This window comes from Beta vulgaris, chromosome 3 (assembly GCF_026745355.1).
Source record: "Beta vulgaris subsp. vulgaris cultivar EL10 chromosome 3, EL10.2, whole genome shotgun sequence".
Taxonomy (NCBI): Eukaryota; Viridiplantae; Streptophyta; class Magnoliopsida; order Caryophyllales; family Amaranthaceae; genus Beta; species Beta vulgaris.
This window is the reverse complement of record NC_079204.1, coordinates 6490041-6511680: the sequence shown is the minus strand read 5'-3', so window position 1 is coordinate 6511680 and position 21640 is coordinate 6490041. Positions and strand designations below refer to the sequence as shown.

At 34.1% G+C, this 21640-nt stretch overlaps 1 protein-coding gene across 1 annotated transcript; it reads left to right on the top strand.

Moving 5' to 3' along the window:
• The first annotated feature begins 5853 nt into the window (after positions 1-5853).
• LOC104888401 (beta-D-xylosidase 1) lies at positions 5854-14729 on the top strand. Its single transcript, XM_010673361.4, has 7 exons — positions 5854-6391; positions 10087-10368; positions 11883-12052; positions 12166-12263; positions 12637-12987; positions 13362-13775; positions 13894-14729. Exons 1-7 carry the CDS (start codon positions 5999-6001, stop codon positions 14490-14492), a joined length of 2307 nt encoding a protein of 768 aa, XP_010671663.1. The 5' UTR covers positions 5854-5998; the 3' UTR covers positions 14493-14729.
• The last annotated feature ends 6911 nt before the right edge of the window (positions 14730-21640 follow it).

Below are 21640 nucleotides of genomic sequence, written 5' to 3'. Positions count from 1 at the left end.
AGGATAACTTTGTTTATTATAAGAGTAACTATTACCACTTTTAAGGTAACTTTTTACCTTGAAATATATGTTAGTGAGAGGGGGGTAACAAATAGCTTTAAAACAGCAACTAATCACAATACTTTGGCAACTAATAACAATACTTTGTATGAATTTCGCCAAATATATGTTAGTGAGAGTGGGTAACAAATAGCTTTAAAACAGCAACTAATAACAATACTTTGGAAACTAATAAAAAACTTTTAAGTTTTCAACAAATTTACACCAAAATCCACCAAAAATTCACAAGTCAAAATTCAAATCACCGACAACAATCACATAATTTGACAAATAACACTGCATAACATCTCCCTCATTTGCCCAGCAATTAGAGTCCAAAAGTTCGTTTGCAATTACACTAGATTGCTCTTTTAAGTTTTAATGATTGCTCTTTTTTTTTAAGCATCTGATCGGGTCCTGGTTCATCTCTTTCAGGCCATACAAACTCTCCAGCAGTCATCACACCATGACCGAAATCTTGTTCAACATCTCTAACATCAAAAAGACTACAAAAAAGAACTGCTCAAGTGTTATGACATAGCAACTATACAGAGATGAAGTTGATACGAGTAAGCAACAATATAAACAATAAACATACAAAATAGACTAAGATGGAGAAAAAGATAAAGAAACATATTCAAACTCTTCTAGATCTAACAAAAAGTTGAATATCAATTGAGATAAATATAGCGAATTCAAAAGCTAAAAATTTGAAACACAAGCGAATTCTCAAACTACTAGACCATAATTGAATACGAATCAAAAAAAAAAAAAGACCAGAATTGAATATCAATTGAGCTGAAAATAGCGAATTCAAGAAATTCAACCTTAAAATGCGAAAACACGAACAATTTGTCAAACAACTAAAGCAAATTTGAGCAAAAATAAGCTAAAAGTAGCAAATCACAAGTTTAAAGAATGAGTAATATAAGAAAAGAAAAAACTAATCCAAATCATACAATTTGAACATTTGCTCTGCCACCAGATCAATCAAACCAACCACTGCATCATACACAAGAAGATGCATACAGAGAAGACTTAACATCACCTTCATATCTTCCAGAGCATGGTTTTCACTTCAGGAAGGTGAGCAACCCTCTCGCCGGCGATTTTCTCTCTCCTATATTCTCTGAAACACGATTATCTTCTTTTCATGATTCGAAAATTAAAGGATTTTCTAACTGATGTTGTTATTGATTTGATTAATTATCGCAATTTAGGGATGAATGAAGAGAGCTCTAATGAAATGTGAACAATTGAATAATGGATTTGTTTCTAGGTTTTCTTTTAGGGAAGATGAATAGTGAGAGCAAGAGAGATTAGAAGAAATTCAGAAGAACAGAAGAAAGAGAAACAGAAGGTGAGTAAGAGTTCAGAAGAATAGAAGAGAGAGAAACAGATAGGTGAGTTGTGTGAAAGGAAATACAGCGAGATTGCGTGTGAGTGTTGATGTGCAATCGTCAATCTTATAATCAACGGCTCAGATTTTTAGTTTTCAGCTTTATGGGTGTTTTCACAAGATCCCATTCCTATATATATATATATATATATATATATATTATATATATATATATATAATTATATAATTATATATAGGAATAGGATCTTGTGAAAACACTCATTAATGTGAAAACTGAAAACGAGATCTGGACCATCAAATAATATTACTAAGATGATCTAAGGGCTGGAATTCTTTGTCCCTCCCCTCATAAAATCCAAAATAAACCCCCCCTTCATCCTCTTCCCCGTGAAAAAAAAAACTCAAATTCTCTCTCCTCTCACCATTTGATTTCTATGAACTTCATCAAATTCATGGTAGGTATGCATAATTCAAAAGGCAAAATCTGCCATTTCAGATGAATTAATGTATTCTAATGCTTGAATTCGAACCCTAGAAACTTGTGGGTTGAACAAATCAATGGCGAAAACGAAGAACACCGTCATAGCAACGAGCTTCACAGCAGTCGACACTGCTCTTCTTCTTCTTTCTTCTTTTTTCTGATCTCTGCCCTCTTTTTCTCTCTCTCTTATTCATTTGCGAATTTATACAATTATTATTGTGTCTGATTGATTGTTCATATTAGGTTTTCTGCTTGATGGGTGGACTGATCATTTGGGTAGGAGCTTGATCGATGTTGTAGTTGATTGTCCTGAGGGGGCCATTTACCTTAGATCAGCAGATGTTTCACCCTCGACAAAGAGGATAACGCATTGCAAGTGTTGCTCGAAGCTGTTCTAGAGGAAGTCGGCATTGAGAATGTTGTTCAAATTGTTGCGCACACTTCATCAGATAGCTTAGAGGAAGTTAGTAAGCAGCTGATTGAAAAGTACAGGTCACTTTTCTGGACAGTTAGTGCTACACATTGCATCTCCCTTATCTTAGACAAGATTGCAATGACTGATTCAATTACACTAACTTTGGATAAGACAAAAACCATTACTAAATTCATTTACAGCGGTGCTGCAGTAGTAAAGCTGTTACGGAAGTATATCAGTACTCGTGATCTGATTTTTGACTTGTGAATTTTTGGTGGATTTTGGTGTAAATTTGTTGAAAACTTAAAAGTTGCCCTATGTCAAGTTTTTTATTAGTTTCCAAAGTATTGTTATTAGTTGTTGTTTTAAAGCTATTTGTTACCCCCTCTCACTAACATATATTTGGCGAAATTCATACAAAGTATTGTTATTAGTTGCCAAAGTATTGTGATTAGTTGCTGTTTTAAAGCTATTTGTTACCCCCTCTCACTAACATATATTTCAAAGTAAAAAGTTACCTTAAAAATGGTAATAGTTATTCTTATAATAAATAAAGTTACCCTTGAAATATATAGGACTATCCTTAATATAATAAAGTTACCCCAAAACTGACAAAAGTTACCCTAAAAGTGTTAAAAGTTACCCTAAAGGGGTTAAAAGTTACTTTGTTTTCAGTTTTCAGCCTAAGAGTGGTTTTCAGCGGATCCTTCCCCTATTATATATATATATATATATATATATATAATATATTATATATAATATATAATATATGTCATATATTTTTAAAGTAAAACTTTTAAAAGATGTCAACTACTACCTCTGTTTTTTTTAGTTGCAACGATTAGACATTTTCTCTCTCTACTTTATGTCAAATCGTTGCAACTAAAAAAAACAGAGGTGATATATTCTCACGTAAATTTTGCAGAGCTACCAACTGTGAAGTGGTGGAGTCACGGTAGATTAGTTTTTGTCAAATATCATATCAAAGGAATACATAAATCTGATAATATTATTGACTTGATAGGAGCAAAATGAAACTAGATTTTGACGTTAAAACCAACTTGATGATTATAAATAGGGCTAAAATCGATTTTTTTTTTTAACTATAGGTTTGAATATGACCATCTTCATTTGGATCCAATATGTGCCCCTTAATGATCGACTCTGTTAGGTATACATCCCGAGTCGCATATCACGGAGATAAGAAATAGTTACCTAGTTTATAAGAGTTTACAAAAGACTTACATTAGTATGAGACCTTATGGGAAGGAGCCCAAAAACAAATTCGTGCGAGCTAGACCCAAAGCGGAGATAATCATACTAATGGTGGAGTTGTATGTAGACTCGTGGTCCCTTGGTGGAGTTGTAGGTAGACTCGTGGGCCCTGCTATTTCAAAGTTAATAAGAAAAAGTTAGTTGTTTTAGGGATCATTTTAATAAGAAAAGAAGTAAAATCTTCCCATTCTAACCGATGCTGACCGATCTCACTCCGATCCTACTCCGATCCTGACGATCCTACTCCGATCTTGATTGATTCTGCAACAATCTAAGTGAAATATAGGATCGTCCGATCCTACTCCAATCCTACTGATCTTGTTGTTTGGATTTCTACCAACCTTTATGATTCTGCTTACAATCTGGATCGTTTTGCTAGAACCGCATCGTAGGCCGGATCGCGATTCTAACAACAATGGGCCCTATAGACTCTACTCTTCACCTGAATAGGGTCCAATTTAAATACTCAAATGATTTATTCGCACAGTCAAAACACGATAGATAAAAAGATACATAGGGTAATATTATTTTGCCCTTACAAACAATATTATATATAGCAAACATTTTTGGTCAATATACCTCTTATTTTGTGGAGAAAGTTTGGTAAATAACATAATTTTATATTTACGGATACATATCGAATAGATTCTCTATGTTACAAAAATTATTAGAACGGACGGTCTAATTCTAACATAATAAAGTTAGACAATACTCTACAATCTACTAATAAGTCAATTCCATCTCATTCTAACCCAATCTAGTCGTCTCTCCTCTTCTCATTCCTTTGTTTCTCTTTGAATCTCGGATTACAACAAACAATTTTAGAAAATAACTCAGCAATCTTAATAATGAATGGATTAAACTAGACACTAAAATGTACTAAAGAATGTGATTACTTAAACGTACGTTCTCTTCTTATTATTGACTGGCGGTTGCCTAGTTTAGGTCAAATAACAATTATCATGACACCAACCTATTGCAAACCACTCCACACATGCACACTCATAGCAATTTTCACGCAGCTAGCATAAAGAGAGTAACAACGTAGGTAACACATACATATATCGCCAGCCATAGTATAGTCATTACTAAACAAAAGCTATAATTTGATTCTCACTTTTGAGCTACTTCTTATTAAATAATAAGCTCATCGTCAACTTATATGTGAGAACACTAGTTATTAGGAGAATTAACTAGGAATGTTTTAGTCAATACTTACCGTCATTACTTATTGAAAATTACATGTCCTCAATTTTATGTCCGTGACCGTCACCATATATTTGGTGCAAGATGAAGTACGTAATTAAGAAGCTAGACTATGCTCATATGAATATGTAGAAATCCTCTTCTCTTCAACTTGCTATACCAATTTCAACACTATAAAATGTTTCACCGGTAAAAATCAGCTTCATCCAGCAAGATTATAATAAATTAAACATGATCAAAACATTTGACAAATAAACAACAAACATATATAATAATTGATAAATATCAACTTTTAATTATCAACCAAAATCTATTTTAATACTACGTATTAAGACCCTATTCTTTTGGACCAACTAAACTGAAGTAAAATTTTTTAGAAGAAGGTATCAAAACTGAACTAAGTTAAAAGTATCCCCGGCCCAAAAGAATAGGACCTAAATAACCATAGGCTAAATCCCATCAATAAAGTAAAAATAAATAAATAAATCCTATATTACATACTCGTCTCATTATTTGTATTAATCTCTTGGACACATATTATTATTAGATGATCGTTCGTACGCTATCAATTAGTCTACATGTAATGTGTGAATTCTATAGTAGAAATTAGAACAGGACAAATAATAACCATCTCATATGCTGCTTAGGTTACCATATCAATATGTAGACTCAATAATATTATGGACAAATTCATCTAACAATATCCTTTTTATGGTAGTTGATGAATCTTGAATAAATTTGTAACCATAAATGAAATAATGGACGACTAAAAAGCATCTAAAGGCTAATAATAATTCTCCAAAAGATGGGACCAATATTGACATTTGTGCCAAAAATAAATTTTTCAAAAATTAGATAATAATCCTCATCACTATTCCATTGGACTGCAAAAGTGCATCCTATGTGTTAATTTTTTCTGCTACTTCAAACTAATCTAACACAAGTGCCAACTGCGTGTGATACTGTCTCACTCACTCAACTCACTCACTATATTTTTCTCTCTCTTCTTTCACAACTTGCAAAAACTTCATCCTCCATTGATATTTCTATAAGTATCTCAACTAATACGTGGAAAACCAATCATGAACCTTAAACCTCTTACTATATCATTTCTTCTATTTTTCTACGCAACCTACTCTTATAAATACCCCTTATATATTTTCCTCACAATTCCACACAAACACACAAATTGTATTATTCCTTAATCACCAACCCAATAAAAATGTCACGTAACAACTTTTTTCTTATCTTAGTGTTTTTCTTTTGTCTTAACTTTAGCGCACAGGCCCGGGTGCCATTCGCTTGTGATCCAAGGAATGGTCTAACCCGGGCCATGCGCTTCTGCAGGGTCAACCTCCCGATACACGCAAGGGTTCAAGACCTTGTCGGGAGGTTGAACCTGCAGGAGAAGGTTAAATTACTAGTTAATAATGCGGCTGGAGTGCCGCGCCTTGGTATTCAAGGCTACGAGTGGTGGTCCGAGGCGTTACATGGCGTGTCTAACGTCGGGCCAGGGACTAAATTTCAAGGCGCCTTTCCCGGCGCCACCAGCTTCCCACAAGTCATTACCACGGCTGCTTCCTTCAATGCCTCTCTTTGGGAAGCTATTGGACAGGTGAGGTTACAGGGGCTTTTTCCCGTTAAGAGTAATATTTTCTATAACAGAAATCTCTAAATTTGTAACTAAGTTATTAGTAATTATGAAAACGTTAAAAAAATGGGTCCACGAACGTATATTTATTACATATATGATTATATATTTATATATTTGTTTTTTTAATCATATAAACCACGAAGACAGTATAAAGTATAAAAAAAGTTTTTTTTTCTTACATCAAGATATATAGTTGGGTAATACACTCATTTTGACAGATATAAACTCATCTTTAACTTTGTAGTAGTTTGCACAAAAAAAAAAAAAAAATACTTTGTAAAGTTTCACTAAAACTCTAGAGAATCCGGACTCGTAGGCAGTAGGAGTGGCTTTATTTTCTGTTTCATATTTTTGCGGAGGTAAATATTTTGATCTTTGATCATTCCTGGCTTTTTAGCAAATTTTTACAACCGGTTAAAATTAATTATTATTACTTACGTTATGTTTCACTTTGGTTGAAAGATATATGTAATTATTAGTAATCTTATATATAATATATTTGTATGTAATCAAACATATTTTGTAGGAAAAAAGACAACCTTTTCATTTCTTGAGATGTGTATGAGATATTGACTTATGTTTAAAGCCAAATAGTAACATATACACTATAATGATTTTAGCAAATATATTAGATGCTTATATTTAGTCATTATCGTTGCATAAGTGTCTTAATGGATGCTTTGTTGTATTGATCGAGAAATTTCATGACAAAGTAAATAATGATTTAGATAAGAAGAATCCATCAAATATTGTTTATTATAATTTATAGTAATAGATTCTTTTTAAAATTCCACCACTAACAAGCTAAAGTATTTTTCTTATAAATTACCCCTTTATAAAAATTGTTAACTCTTTTATCTTTCGTGATGTTTTGGAAGAAATGTTAATATCTATTTTGGTCTCAACTCTATCCTTATCATATGGGTGTGCAAAAGTTAAAACACATATGAAAAAAAAGTACGACATTTCCTAAGGTTTTACATTTATGACGTATAATTAAAAGAGTCCTTAAAGGCTATGTATATCATTTTCCTTTTATTAAAGCATTAACATTATGTTTTACATCAATTTAGAAAGATATCTGCAACAGAAACAATCATGTAATCCACATTAATTAGCGAGTAGTTGTTGTGGTAATTTTTTGTCACACAAGGTGAAAGTTATTTTAGGGTCAAAACAAAGAACAGAAAAAACCAGAGCTCGTGAGTTATGAAACTTGATGATTGGCAACATTGAAAGGCACCAAATTATCATTACTCCATCCATCATGTTTTGTTCATTTGCTTCTTTTTTTTTTATGAATTTTTTTATTCATTTGTTTGTCTTGGCTTTGTTTTATAAGTCACAATCTCACAGTAAATATTATACAATGCTTTTTTGTTTTTTACCTATATAATTTTATATTTCGTCAGTTTCAACATAAATGAAACACTTATTATCTTATGCTGTTTTAAATTAAATAATAGTTACTTTATTTGGTATTTAATTCTTTCGATATATTTCTTCATTACACAAGTCTTTCTCTTTCTTTCTATCTATTTTTCTACAGTCGTCACTCCTAAATCTTTATATTAACGCTTTATATTTCATTTAAAACAAAAACTGATAAAGTACTACGCACCTCCGGTTTTTATTAGTTTACCCATATTTCTTTTTGAGATGTTCCTTATTAGTTTATCCATTTTTTGTTTTTATTTTTAAAATGGGACCACTAACTTTCGATCACACATACATTTAAATTTAACATAAAATAATAGTTTATTTTTCCTTTTATATCCCACAACATGATTTCTCTTAAAACTTTGTATAAAAGAAACGATTAAACTAATAAAGACCGGATGGAATAATTACATTCGACAGCTGATGAATGATGAAGCAAATTATTTACAACTTCCCCCCTGGCAATAGTGACTCGCATGTGGGCTGAATTTCCATGACTATACAATTTGCACGCCCAACTTATCCTTTTTATTTTTTAAATGTATTTTCGGTAGCTTTTTCTGTCAAGCCTTTAAAAATCTGTTACTCCATCAAATCACAATACATAGTATTTATTTAATAGTATTTCCATATTCTTTCTGATAGAGTAATTTGTGTACTTCCTTGGCTTTTCCAACAACTTCTAGTTATGGTGTTTATGCGAGAAAGCCTTGGTAACCAACTGTTTGAGTCCAAAAAAGACTCAAACACTCAAAAAGTTACACATTGGTACCATTATAACCTGGTATTGGTATCACATTGTTATCAGGATTGGTACCAAGCAACCTTACTTTGGTATCAAAATTTTCGGACAATGGTACCAATCTAACCTAGCATTGGTACTAAACAACACGCGAGTGAAATTTCCAAAGCTTGAAATGACCAAATTGCCCCTGTTTGAGTCTCCTAAGAGACTCAAACGGTTGGTTGCCTAGACAAACTCTGTTTATGCTATACTATTACTATAGGTAGAATATCTTCTTCTTTTAGTTTTGGCCTTTCCTTTTTAATTTTTGTTACGTCAGTTTTAATGTTCTTACTAACCTCATTTAATTCTTTTGTTGGCCATTAGGAAAAAAGTAAATGAATAAATCAACGTGCCTTGTAACATCCACATAATATGATGTCGGTATGTCCCCTAAGAAAAAGATTATTGAAAGGAAAATTATTTTTACCTTCAATGGAGTTATTTATACTCACTTCATCATATAATAAACTTTGTACTCCCTTCGTCCCATAATATAAGTCCTGATTCTGTTTTTACACACGAATTAAGGTAAACTAGAATCTTGTTTTATTTAAATAAAAAGATTCATTTTTATTGGGATACTTACATTGTTTTTTTCTTTTTAACAAAAAAATAAAAACTTAACATTAATATTACATAGTTTAATGTGTAGAGGAGTTTAATGGGTTATGAGATTCTACTTTATCATTAATAATGGTGCATTGGAAGCTGAAATTATGAGGACTTTTTGGGAGTTAAATTATTTTCATGAGGGTATTTTGGGTATAATTATTGATTGAAAATAGAAACAAGACTTATATTTTGGGACACTTTAAAAGGAAAAGGGACTTATATTATGGGACGGAGGGAGTATATGTTAGCTTGAATATTTCTCTAAAAACATGTTTTATTCAATTGGGTTTGAATTATCATATTAAGTTAACAAAATTTATACTTTAAATTCATCAAAACTATTATTATATTTTTTCTTATATACTAGTCAGGATATATTATTAGAGGTCATCATTGGCCGGGCCGGGTAAACAAATTTACCCATTGGTCGGATTGGGCCAAAATTTTGTGCCCAATTGCCATTATTTCGGGCAAAAATCGGCCTGGGCCAAAAAAAATAGACTGAAAAGTTATTTTTGTCTTGTCCAAAGCGAAAAAAAATCAGGTCGGACCATGGCCAAAAAATTCTGCCCAAATTAAAATCCGTCCCAAAGTCAGGTCGGGCCAAAATGATCAGCTTTAGGACATATATATGGTCAAAATTTATCAAGTTTAACTATCGAAAAAGCAAGTGACATTTCGTTATAGCTATGATGGGGTATTCATTAGATAATGTGACAACTAATTGCGAACAAAAAAGTATGAATCAAGATTAAAAACAATGCACTACATGAAAAGGTGAGTTTGAATGATGATAAATTTGTTGGTAATAATGTAGGTGGTGTCAGATGAAGCAAGAGCAATGTATAATGGAGGAACAGGAGGGTTAACATATTGGAGTCCAAATGTGAATATATTTCGTGACCCAAGGTGGGGTAGAGGTCAAGAAACTCCTGGAGAAGACCCAAGTTTAGCAGCTAAATATGCAGCAAGTTATGTTCGAGGGCTTCAAGGTAATTATAACAAGAACAGGTTGAAAGTTGCTGCTTGTTGCAAACATTATACAGCTTATGATCTTGACAATTGGAATGGTGTTGATCGCTTCCATTTTAATGCCCGAGTAAGTGTTTTCTCTATTTTTTATTTTCTTGCTTTGCTTTTTCTCGTGTAAATGAGCGACTAAGCACAATAGTGATATTAACGAGATTCGATTACAGGTCTCGAATACTTCCGATCACTAGACTTTACCAACTAATCTAAATGACATCTACTTTCTTGCTTTGTATATCCTCTTCCCTATCATTATCTATTTATCTTGTTATATAGCGTTTTATTATAAAAATTTAGTGGTCCCTTATTTCTATTGGTGCATTTGAAATTAATCTATAATATTCCTTATTATCTTGGATTTTTCATACCAAATAAAAAATTATATATATATATATATATATATATATATATATATATATATATATATATATATATATATATATTTTTTAAGTTTGAATAGCTGCCCACCTATCGTAGGTGGGTAAAAAAAATTATATACAATATTAGTGGAATGGACTATGTATATAATTTTTTTATGTAAGTCCGTCTTATACTAAATATTATATACAATATTAGTGGAATGGACTACTTATTATACAATATTAGTGGAATGGACTATCGTAGCTGGTATAATAAGTCTTATGTAAGTCTGTCTTATTAAAAAGTAAGTGAAATGGACTACGTAAGTGATGTAGTAGAATGCTAGAATTGAGTAGTGATAACCAGACTTCTATAAGAAACTGTGACTGGTGAGAAATTTATAATAAAACTAAAGTTGATCAATACTTGTATATATTTGTGGTACTAGTACTTGAAAAGGATGGGAGTCGTAACAGTCGTTGATGCAAGACATGTATGGCGTGGATGGATAATTGTGATAATGAGCTAACCTCAGTACAATTCTTGCACGCAACGCCGTGTCGTTAAAATATGACAATCTAAAACGATGATAAACATATACTTCTAATTAGACGATAGAAAGTATTTCAACAAATATTTAGACATGATTATAGATTTGAGTATTTGTGTTAGTCTTGTTTTAATTGATTGGTCGCACAATAATTACTTTTGATCCTAATTCCTAATATATGGACGGGTGACTACGGAATTTAATTGGTGATCACTGATCACCTTAACAATATTGATAATAATAAAGTTTTGCCACGAATATTAATAAAATCATCTTTCAACATTGTATTAAGTTTGAAGGTTCATGATAAAAGTATGTCTAGTCGTTTTTATTAAAAATTTACATTTCTACTTGAGCTACTTATCATGACCCTTAGGACTATCAACTATGTTCAACATTTTTAATGTTGTATTCATCAAATCCTTGTAATTGTACACGGTTAAATCATTCGGGAAAGTATTAATTTTCTTTAAGCATTAGTTATCTCCATTTTCAATAACTAAGAAATACTTCCAAGTTCTACATATTAGAATTGTTCTCCGTTATTCTACGTTAATTCAATAGTTATAATATTTCTTCCACAATAAGTTTTAGTATTGTGTTTTAATAATCTAAAAAAATTGTTTATATGTGCTATTGAAAGTTTTGTAACAAAATATTAAATGGGTGCATAGGTGAGCAAGCAAGATTTGGAGGACACATATAATGTGCCCTTCAAGGCCTGTGTACTAGAGGGAAAAGTTGCGAGTGTAATGTGCTCTTACAACCAAGTCAATGGCAAGCCCACATGTGCTGACCCTGATATACTTCGCAACACAATTCGTGGCCAGTGGCGTCTTAATGGGTAACTAACCAAATTTCCCTTCTCATCAAATGTGTCAATTTCTTTCTCTCAAATCTTTTAAGTAACAAGCAATGCTCCTTGGATTGATCAACTGTGTTTGATGTTTTTATTAGGTATATTGTATCTGATTGTGATTCAGTTGGTGTAATGTATGATTCTCAACATTACACCAGAACTCCTGAAGAAGCAGCAGCTGATACGATCAAAGCTGGTTAGTAATTTAGTCACAAGTAAATTAATGTACATATAGAATTCGTCTCCTATTAGGCATTTTTAACCAAGTGATTATTTTCGGTCCACTTAACTCTTCCAATTTCTTAATTGTTGAATTTTTTTTATTATATAAATATTGTTTACTTTTTAAACATTATTATTTGTATGACTAAATAATTTTTAACATTTTACCTATCTTTTTGAACATTTTTTCTTTCAAATGATGGTTCAATCATCATATAATAGAGACTTTATTTTTCTTCATTTGCAATTAGTTTGATTAAACCTGTTATGTATCAATTATATGTAGGAGCATACTTTTGAGATAATGTCGAGGAACTAATATGTTTTGATATTATTATTATATGCAGGCTTAGACTTGGACTGTGGGCCTTTCCTAGCAGTGCACACGGAAGGTGCCATAAAAAGAGGACTAATGACAGAGGCTGATGTAAATCAGGCCTTAACCAACACTATCACTGTCCAAATGAGATTAGGCATGTTTGATGGTGAACCATCGGCCCAACCCTTTGGAAACTTAGGTCCAAGAGATGTTTGCACTCCAGCCCATCAAGAACTAGCCCTTCAGGCAGCCCGACAAGGGATAGTTCTTCTCCAAAACCGGCCCGGCTCGCTGCCCTTGTCCACAGCCCGCCACCGTACTATTGCTGTTATTGGGCCTAATGCCGATGCCACGGTCACCATGATCGGTAACTACGCTGGTAAGTTCTAGTAACATATTACATAAAATCAGTGGCGGATCTAGAAATTATATGCACGGGGTCACTAGTCATAAGTACCCAAGAGTCGAGACGATTATACTAATGTAGAACGGGGTCTTTTTGTTGAGTGAGATCCCTTTTATTACTAATTAACACTTTTATCTATATTTATACATAAAAAATTAGGTTTTTTTGAATTTTTTCTCATATTATTTTTCCTCCAAGTGGAGTCAAGTAAACCCTCTTTTATAAACTTACATCCGCCACTACATAAAATCATAGTTCACCCAGTAATCCAAAGTCTACTAGATTTGGCGACTGTTTTCTTGTATCTCAAATGATAATAAGTAATAACATGGTTGATATGATCCTAGGTGTTGCATGTGGGTACACATCTCCCTTACAAGGTATAGCAAGGTATGCGAAAACGATCCACCAAGCAGGATGTGTAGGAGTTGCTTGTAGTAGCAACCAACAATTTGGTGCAGCTATAGCAGCAGCAACTCATGCTGATGCAACAGTGTTAGTAATGGGCTTGGACCAATCAATTGAGGCTGAAGCCCGTGATAGGACATCGGTCCTTTTACCGGGCCACCAACAAGAATTAATTTCAAAAGTGGCCAGAGCCTCAAGAGGCCCAACTATTTTGGTCTTAATGTGTGGTGGGCCTGTGGATGTCTCCTTTGCTAAAGTTGACCCAAAAATTAGTGCCATTGTGTGGGTTGGTTATCCTGGTCAAGCTGGTGGTACTGCTATTGCTGATGTCCTCTTTGGTACCACTAATCCAGGTTAACAAACTATTAACAAGTTATTCTCTTCAATAATATTTCTTATTATTATAAATAAATTACATAGATTATGCTAAAATAATAATTTATCTAATTTATTATCTCGTTATTCTTTTAGGAGGAAGGCTACCAAATACATGGTATCCCCAAGACTATGTAGCAAAGATTGCAATGACGGACCTAGCAATGCGAGCCAACCCAGTAAGAGGTTATCCCGGACGTACCTACCGTTTTTATAGAGGGCCAGTTGTGTTCCCTTTTGGATTTGGGTTAAGCTACACAAGATTTTCCCAATCCTTGGCCCAAGCACCAACAAAAGTCATGGTACCCCTATCCAAACACTATACAAGTACAAACACCACCACATTGAGCAACAATGCCGTAAGAGTGTTACACACAAAATGTGACACCACAACTTCCTTAAGCCTCCACATCGATGTAAAAAACACGGGCGAGGCGGACGGGTCCCACACGGTCCTCGTATTCTCGAGCCCGCCACGTGGGGCACAGGCATCCGAGAAGCATCTTATTGGGTTTAAAAAGGTCCACGTGCTAGCAGGTTCGCTAGAACGAGTCAGGATGAACATACATGTCTGCAAACATCTTAGTACAGCTGATGAGTTTGGAATTAGAAGAATCCAAATGGGTGAGCATACTCTTCATATTGGAGATGACATAAAACATCAGCTTTCTCTTCAAGTTGATCTAGGAAATTGAGATCTTAGCATTTTAAAAGAGATGTAAGAAATTATACTATTTAGTTGCAAGTGTTGATTAAGAGTAATTGATGCTATACACCTATACATAGAAGAATTTAAAAGTGTACAGGAATATAATTACGGTTTTATTTTGGTTTGCTTTGTTAAATATTTGGTCTCTTGAACAAGTGTAAGTTACTGAAAGATGTATTGCTATAATATTAATCAAACATGAGAATATAATTTGCAGTGAGTACCTTACCTTGTGTACTAAACATAAGCTCTTAACATCTTCGGCCCGTTTGGTAGTCGTTAATAAATTGCGGTTATGAGAATGAAATTTAAGCGTAATTTTATTAGGCAAGCACCCCTAAAATCTCCATGGGGATGTATTTTCTCTCCATGGGCAAGCAATCTCACCCATCAACTTGTATTTTTGTCTCCAAGGGGAAGCAATTTTCATTTACACTCATTACCACCTACAAGGTGGTATTGGATGGGAAGGAAAATTCAAGAAGGAAAGTGGACACTTTAAGATAAATTAGCATTACCATGGGAATGGATAATGATATTTCTCACAAATTTACACACAAATTCATTTCCATTACCACCATTTATGACAAACTACCAAACGGGCGGCTTTTGTACATTACAAGCATTGAGTTGGTGATCAAGAATATAAGATATTTTGGAATTAATTATGGGATTTTTTCTTTTTATCCATATGAGCCACAAAGACGGTACAAAATACAAAGAAGGGGAGGGGGGATTTGAACCTGTGACCCATCGTTTATAGCACCTCAATCTTAACCACTAGCCAAAACATCCTTGGTGTTAATCATGGGATTGTAGCGATATCTGGAGATCGAATGAAGGCACACATTGTCTATCCATTTTTTAAACACAAGTTGGAATTTTGCATGATTTAAGAACCGTTGGAATGACATGTGAAAATTAGATGGTTGATTTAAGCTTATTGTACTACTCTGATTATAAGTTTGAGCTGTTCTTAATTGCGAATTAGGTAACAAAAGTTTTTTATTTTTTTTTTGACAAGGGGTAACAAAAGTTTGTTGTATTAGAATTATAAGTTAAATCAGCACTATGTATTATAATTGATCATATTTTGAGATTTTCCTATTTGAAACTCGGATTAAGATTTCTGAAAAATTTAATGATTTGAGCTATAATTTGAGCTATTGTTGGGATTCTCCTTGTTGCTTTAATATAATAGGGATATTCCATTTGGTACCATTGAATTTTTGGTTTTTCCATTTGGTACCACTGTTATTTTAAAATTCCACATGATACCACTCTAATTTAATATTAACTTTTATCATACCATTTTTTTTTAAGTAAAATGTTAGTTAATGGTTGAACAAGAATACGATTTTGTTTGTGTTTGCATGCTTCTATTTGCAGTTGCAAAAAGTAATAAATTAAGATTTCAGGGTGTCGTTTTAACTCTTAAAGCTCTATTCTTCAGTCAAAATTTTCATAAAAATGATCATAATATTCTATGTCTTTTTATTGTCAAATATGACTTCAACTTTGACCTTAACGACTAAAACGATTACTAAAACCTTAACGCAAATTAAAACATGTACATCGAAGTAAAACTCTAGCCTATTCTAACTTAAATTAACACTTTACTTAGTTGAATGCTACAATAGAGAATAAAATCAAATTATAGTGGTACCATGTAGAATATCTGAAAAATAGTGGTACCAAATGAAAAAGCCAAAAGTATAATGGTACCAAATGGAATATCCCTAATATAATCTATTAACTCTTCAAGTAAAACCACTAAGCTAAAAAAAACTTCCGCCTTCCCTAATTTTTCACCTAAGGTTACCACGACCTTTTTAGGCGGTGGTAAGCCTCTTTTTCTCTGAGTTTTGATACTAGTTTTCTTATGTTTCTAATAAATTGAGTCTATATCTAATAGAAAGTTTTTCTACCCAAATATTGGGTTTTATCTCTCTCCATATGAGAGTTTGGAGACTTTTTTTTTTGAGTATTTGTGTAATTCAAGATGTTGATTTGTTGATCGAAATTTGTGCGGAGTTGCAACAGATATCACTTGAATTTAATCCAGTTTTACTTCAAAACTACAAAAGATCGACATACCCCCTTGCAGAAGGCTGCATTAGACAGCGATGTGAAAAACTAGGATTTTCAGAAGTGTTAAATCTACTCAATGATCGTGGTTTTGTCATATTAGAATTGTATTTATTTCATCTTGATATGTATTTGTTTAGTTTCTACTTCTATGGTAGATGTCGTATGACTTTGAATCAATGAATTAATGTTAATTTTTTCAAAAAAAAATCTATTAACTCTCCACCTTACATGGTGGTGGCAACTAGAGATGGCAATGGATACAGGGTCCTCTAAGATCCAGAACCGTTTTTTAGGCAAGGATCCAAATCCATTGGGTAATAAGGATGAGGATCCAGATCCATAGCTGTATGGATCCTACGGATCTGGGTTCTAAACGGGTCCAAAATGGATCATTGCCTATTTTCTTCAAACTACCCTAATTTTCACAATAATTAAAGATTTTAAACAAAAAAAGTCATCTAATATCAACCAAAAATTTCATTCAATTTCTGAAAAATAACCATTGCAACCATTTACAACTATTTTTTTTTTTTTTATAATTTTATTGATATCAAAGTGATGGTGATGGCCTCTAACTCTAAGCTAGGTATTCCCCCACTAGGTGGGCGAAGTTTTTATAGTGCCTAAACACACCCGACAAGGAGGAGTCCACCACCATATAAAAGTTACAAACTAGTCTCATATACATAATATATTGAACATATTACATAATACATTCAGACAAATTATACATTGGGAATGAAATCTGCAAAATGAAAGTCACTGTGAAAGCATAACATCAAGCCAATATTCCACCACTCCTCTGAGACCTACTACTCCATTTACAACTATTTAATTATCAAATTGTAGATTAATCAACTATTTCTAAAAGATTAACAATTATCAACCTATTTTTCGAACTCAATAATTCAGTAAATTCGCACATTAATCAGAACAATAATTCGAAATTCAAGCAAATTCGTTATTACATGTAATAATTAATATTATAATATTAAATAATAATAATATTATAAAAACGGATAAACGGATCTGGATCTGGGTAATAATTTAGGACCTAGTCTAGATTCCTTTTTTCCAAGGAGGATCCAGATCCTACCCGGATCCATAAGGTCCAAAATTTGAGGATTTAGATTCGTAAAAAATGAATTTGGATCCACGGATTTAGATAGGGTCCATTACCCACTGTCATCTCTACTAACAACCCAATAAAAATCACAGACAGGACAATATTAAATTATTCATTGGATAAATACCCCACTTAAAATAGATATCAATAATATTAGTAGAGTACAACTTATCAATTTAGACATGCAAAACAAGTACACATGATGAAATAGAACAATTGTCAAAGAAGTACTAGACAATAGTAGACATGAGGCAAACGCCTCGGCCCCAAGCGCACATGTTTTTCTTGGCTCATTTTATAACTTTGCTCACAGTAACAATGTACGCCCTAAAAATATTGCATACCAAACTATCAATCATTTTAGGAAAAATTAATTTTATCAATTCCAACTATAGGCGCCCTGATAAAAACAGTATCAACTTCAATTTATTATTGTTCAATTCTAATTTTTGGGGGTATTTTACAATAACGGTCCCAACAGGTTTCTAACCTGCTGTAGCAGGTAAACTTGCCAAAAAAAAAAACCCCACCTCCTAACAACCCAAGCCCCCAGCTCACCACCCCACCACCAACCCCGGCCCTACCAGCCCCACCAGCCCCCTCCCCGAAACCACCAACACCATCCCACCAGCTCCCTCCCCGCAGCCACCACCCCCCCACCCCCCGCAGTCCCCTCCCCTGCAACTGCCACACCCACTACCCGCAGCCCCCTCCCCTTCACCTGCAACTGCCGCAACACCCCCTCCCCTTCTTCTGCAACCGTCGCACAACCCCCCCTCCCCTTCCCCCACAAACGTCGTTGCAACGGCGATGAGGCGAACACTGAGACTCTGAGAGGAGGCGACGACTCGACGGGGGCTGAGTGAGAGGAGATGAAGACCGACGACTCGACGGGGGCTGAGTGCGCGAAGGGACGGGGAGGGGAGGAGGGTTGCGCGACTGGCGGGGAAGGGGAGGGGGCGGTGCGACTGGCGGGGAGGGGGGGCTGGGTGTTAGGGCTGGGGTTGTTGGGGGTGGTGGGTTAGGGGAGAGAGGGGGGTTGGAGCAGGGGAGGGGAGGTGGCAAGGGAGGGGGAAGGGGAGGTGGTAGGGGGGAGGGGTTAGAACAGGGGAGGGGAGGTGACCTCTTTAACCGGTTACTGGTCAACCTGGACCGTTATTGTAAAATACCCCCAAAAGTTGGGACTGAACAATAATAAATTGAAGTTGGGACTGTTTTTATCAGGGCGCCCATAGTTGGGAATGATAAAATCAATTTTTCCATCATTCTATTACTCCATGTGTTTTGAATTTATGTACATGCTAATTTCAGATTGCATCAATACTATGTTATGCTTATGCCCAATTCGTTTGGAGCACTGAATTTACTTGGTCTATATTAGATTTATAAATTGAAATTGTGAAAGTAAACTAACAAATTTGAAGTTAATTGAATTGAACTTGATTGTACTGAACTTGTTTGAACTAAATTGAACTGAATTTCCATTAATTCAATCCAAAATTACAAAGTCTTAGATTATTAGTACATGTTTATCGAGTTAGGTATAACTTGATATTATAGCTACAGAAGCTACTTGCTAAACACCTAAACATGTGTCAAAAAAAAGATCCGATTTCGAATCCAATTTGTTTTAAACTAATTGCTACCAAACTTAATCAGTCCTTAGCTATGAGAATGCTTAATCTTATTCTAGTCAACTCAATTTCAGGATCCTAGTTGTGCTATTTTCAAACTCGTGAAAGAGTAAAAATATGAATAAAATATGTAAGACACCTAGCATCATGATTTATGTGTTTCTTATATACAAATTATAGAAAACATAAAATAGAAAACAATTCTCTCAAAAGATACAACTCTTCATATACTGAAGATAAAAGGGTTGTTTGGCAATCGACTGTTGGCTGGTTTAGCTGGCTTGTTGACTAGTTAGAAGTATTGACTGTATGTATTGGCTTTTTAAGTTGGTTGTTTAAGTCAGCTGTTTGCAAAAGTGTTTGGCAAAATTAATTTTGGCGGTTCATTAGAGAGTTTGTGGGCCAATAAGCCACAAGCCAATCCAAAGAGCTACTCCATGAAGCTTTTTGATTTTGACTTAAAAGCCAGCTTTTTAGCCAACCAAAAAGCCAATAACTAAACACTTTTTTTGGCTGTTTGACCAAATTCAAAAGCCAATAAAAAAATCATTTACCAAACATGGTAAAAATTTGCTAAATAATATTCTTAAAAAAAAACTTAAAGAGATTATGAACATAATGTTCTACTTATATGGAAAATATAATCACACTAATATGTTTACTTATATGGAATATAATATTAATGTTTAATAGCCCTAACAAATACTATGCTGTTGTCATTGCTAGTCCATGAATATGGTCCACATCATCCGGTGGTCGCCCAACTTATTAATAAACGGCTAGGAGCCCATGACAAAAGTCGGACAGTATAAGCCTGGCACGGAATAATCGTGGCCCAATTTGGCTGTCTTGGACTCTAGGTTGTACCCCACTTGTGGCGATTTTAGTTTCTACACAAGCAACTCGATGAAAAAGTTAGGGTCGATTCAAGTTAAGCTAAGGAAAAATAAGTTAAGCTCCATAAAAATAAGTTAAGCTCAAGAAAAATAAGTTAAGTTCAAGAAAAATAAGTTTAGCTCAACAAAATCTACTTTAAGTTTTAGCAAAAATAAGTTCAGTAAATAAAAGTTCATCAAAAATAAGTTAAATTCAGTAAATATAAATTAAATTTAGCAAAAATATGTTCCGTCTAAATAATTTTAACAAAAATAAGTTAAGCAAAAAGTACTAGTACCTATATTCATGTATTGTCGATTAAACTGGTTGCTCTTATAATTTAATCCCATTACAACAACATCACATAACATCATTTATATTTCTCTTATATCTAGAACTTATAGCTAGGGTTGGGAAAAACTGATCTAACTCATTTTACTGATCCCAACCTGAAATAAGCGGGTTTGAGTTAAGATTTTTGACCCGTTTAATTAAATAGGTTGACACGACTTACACGTTTAATTAAAGTGAAAGTATTGGGTTAGACCGTCTGACCCAATAGTTTCCGTCGGACTGACTGAGTCCAACTTAACGCGCGCGGGTTCTCGTCGAACACAGTAGAAGCCATAAAGCAAACCAGCAACAACACCCCGGAGTCGAACCCAGAAAGCACGGAAACAATAACAAGAAGTGCTATACTAAGAGAAGCCCTTGCTCGACGGATAAAATCATTGGTGAGGGAAGAAGGGTTTCGAAGCTTCGACGGCGACTGAGCACAGACGTGGACGAAAACAACGCGAGGAGGTGGCGCCGAGCACCGCACCACATCAGCGCGGGTGAAGAGAGAGCAAAGCAGGGACGACGATACCGCAACCATCCACAAAAACCAACAACAGGAGTAGCACCAGGTGGCTACTCAACGACAGAAGAGAAGAATCTCCGGCGAAAGAAGCGGCGAAAAGCATCAATAACAGCAGCGACGAAACAACAACAGCATCACGAAGGAGAGAGAGACAGAAACAACCGAAGACTGATGATGTATGGAGTATCAGCTAAGAGGAATGAAGAAGAAGGAGAAAGTGAGAGAAAACAGAGGTTAGTGTTTTGTTTTCTTTTCCGTTGGACTTTGTTTTTTTTCAGTTGGACTTTGTTTTCTTTCAGTTGGACTTTGTTTTCCTTCAGTTGGACTTTGTTTTCTTTCAGTTGGACTTTGTTTTCTTTCAGTTGGACTTTGTTTTCTTTCAGTTGGACTTTGTGTTTCTTTCAGTTGGACTTTGTGTTTCTTTCAGTTGGACTTTGTTTTGTTTCAGTTGGACTTTTTTTTTTTCAGTTGGACTACCTGAAAAAGAATGAAGACTACCTGAAAAAAAATGAAGACTACCTGAAAAAAATGAAGACTACCTGAAA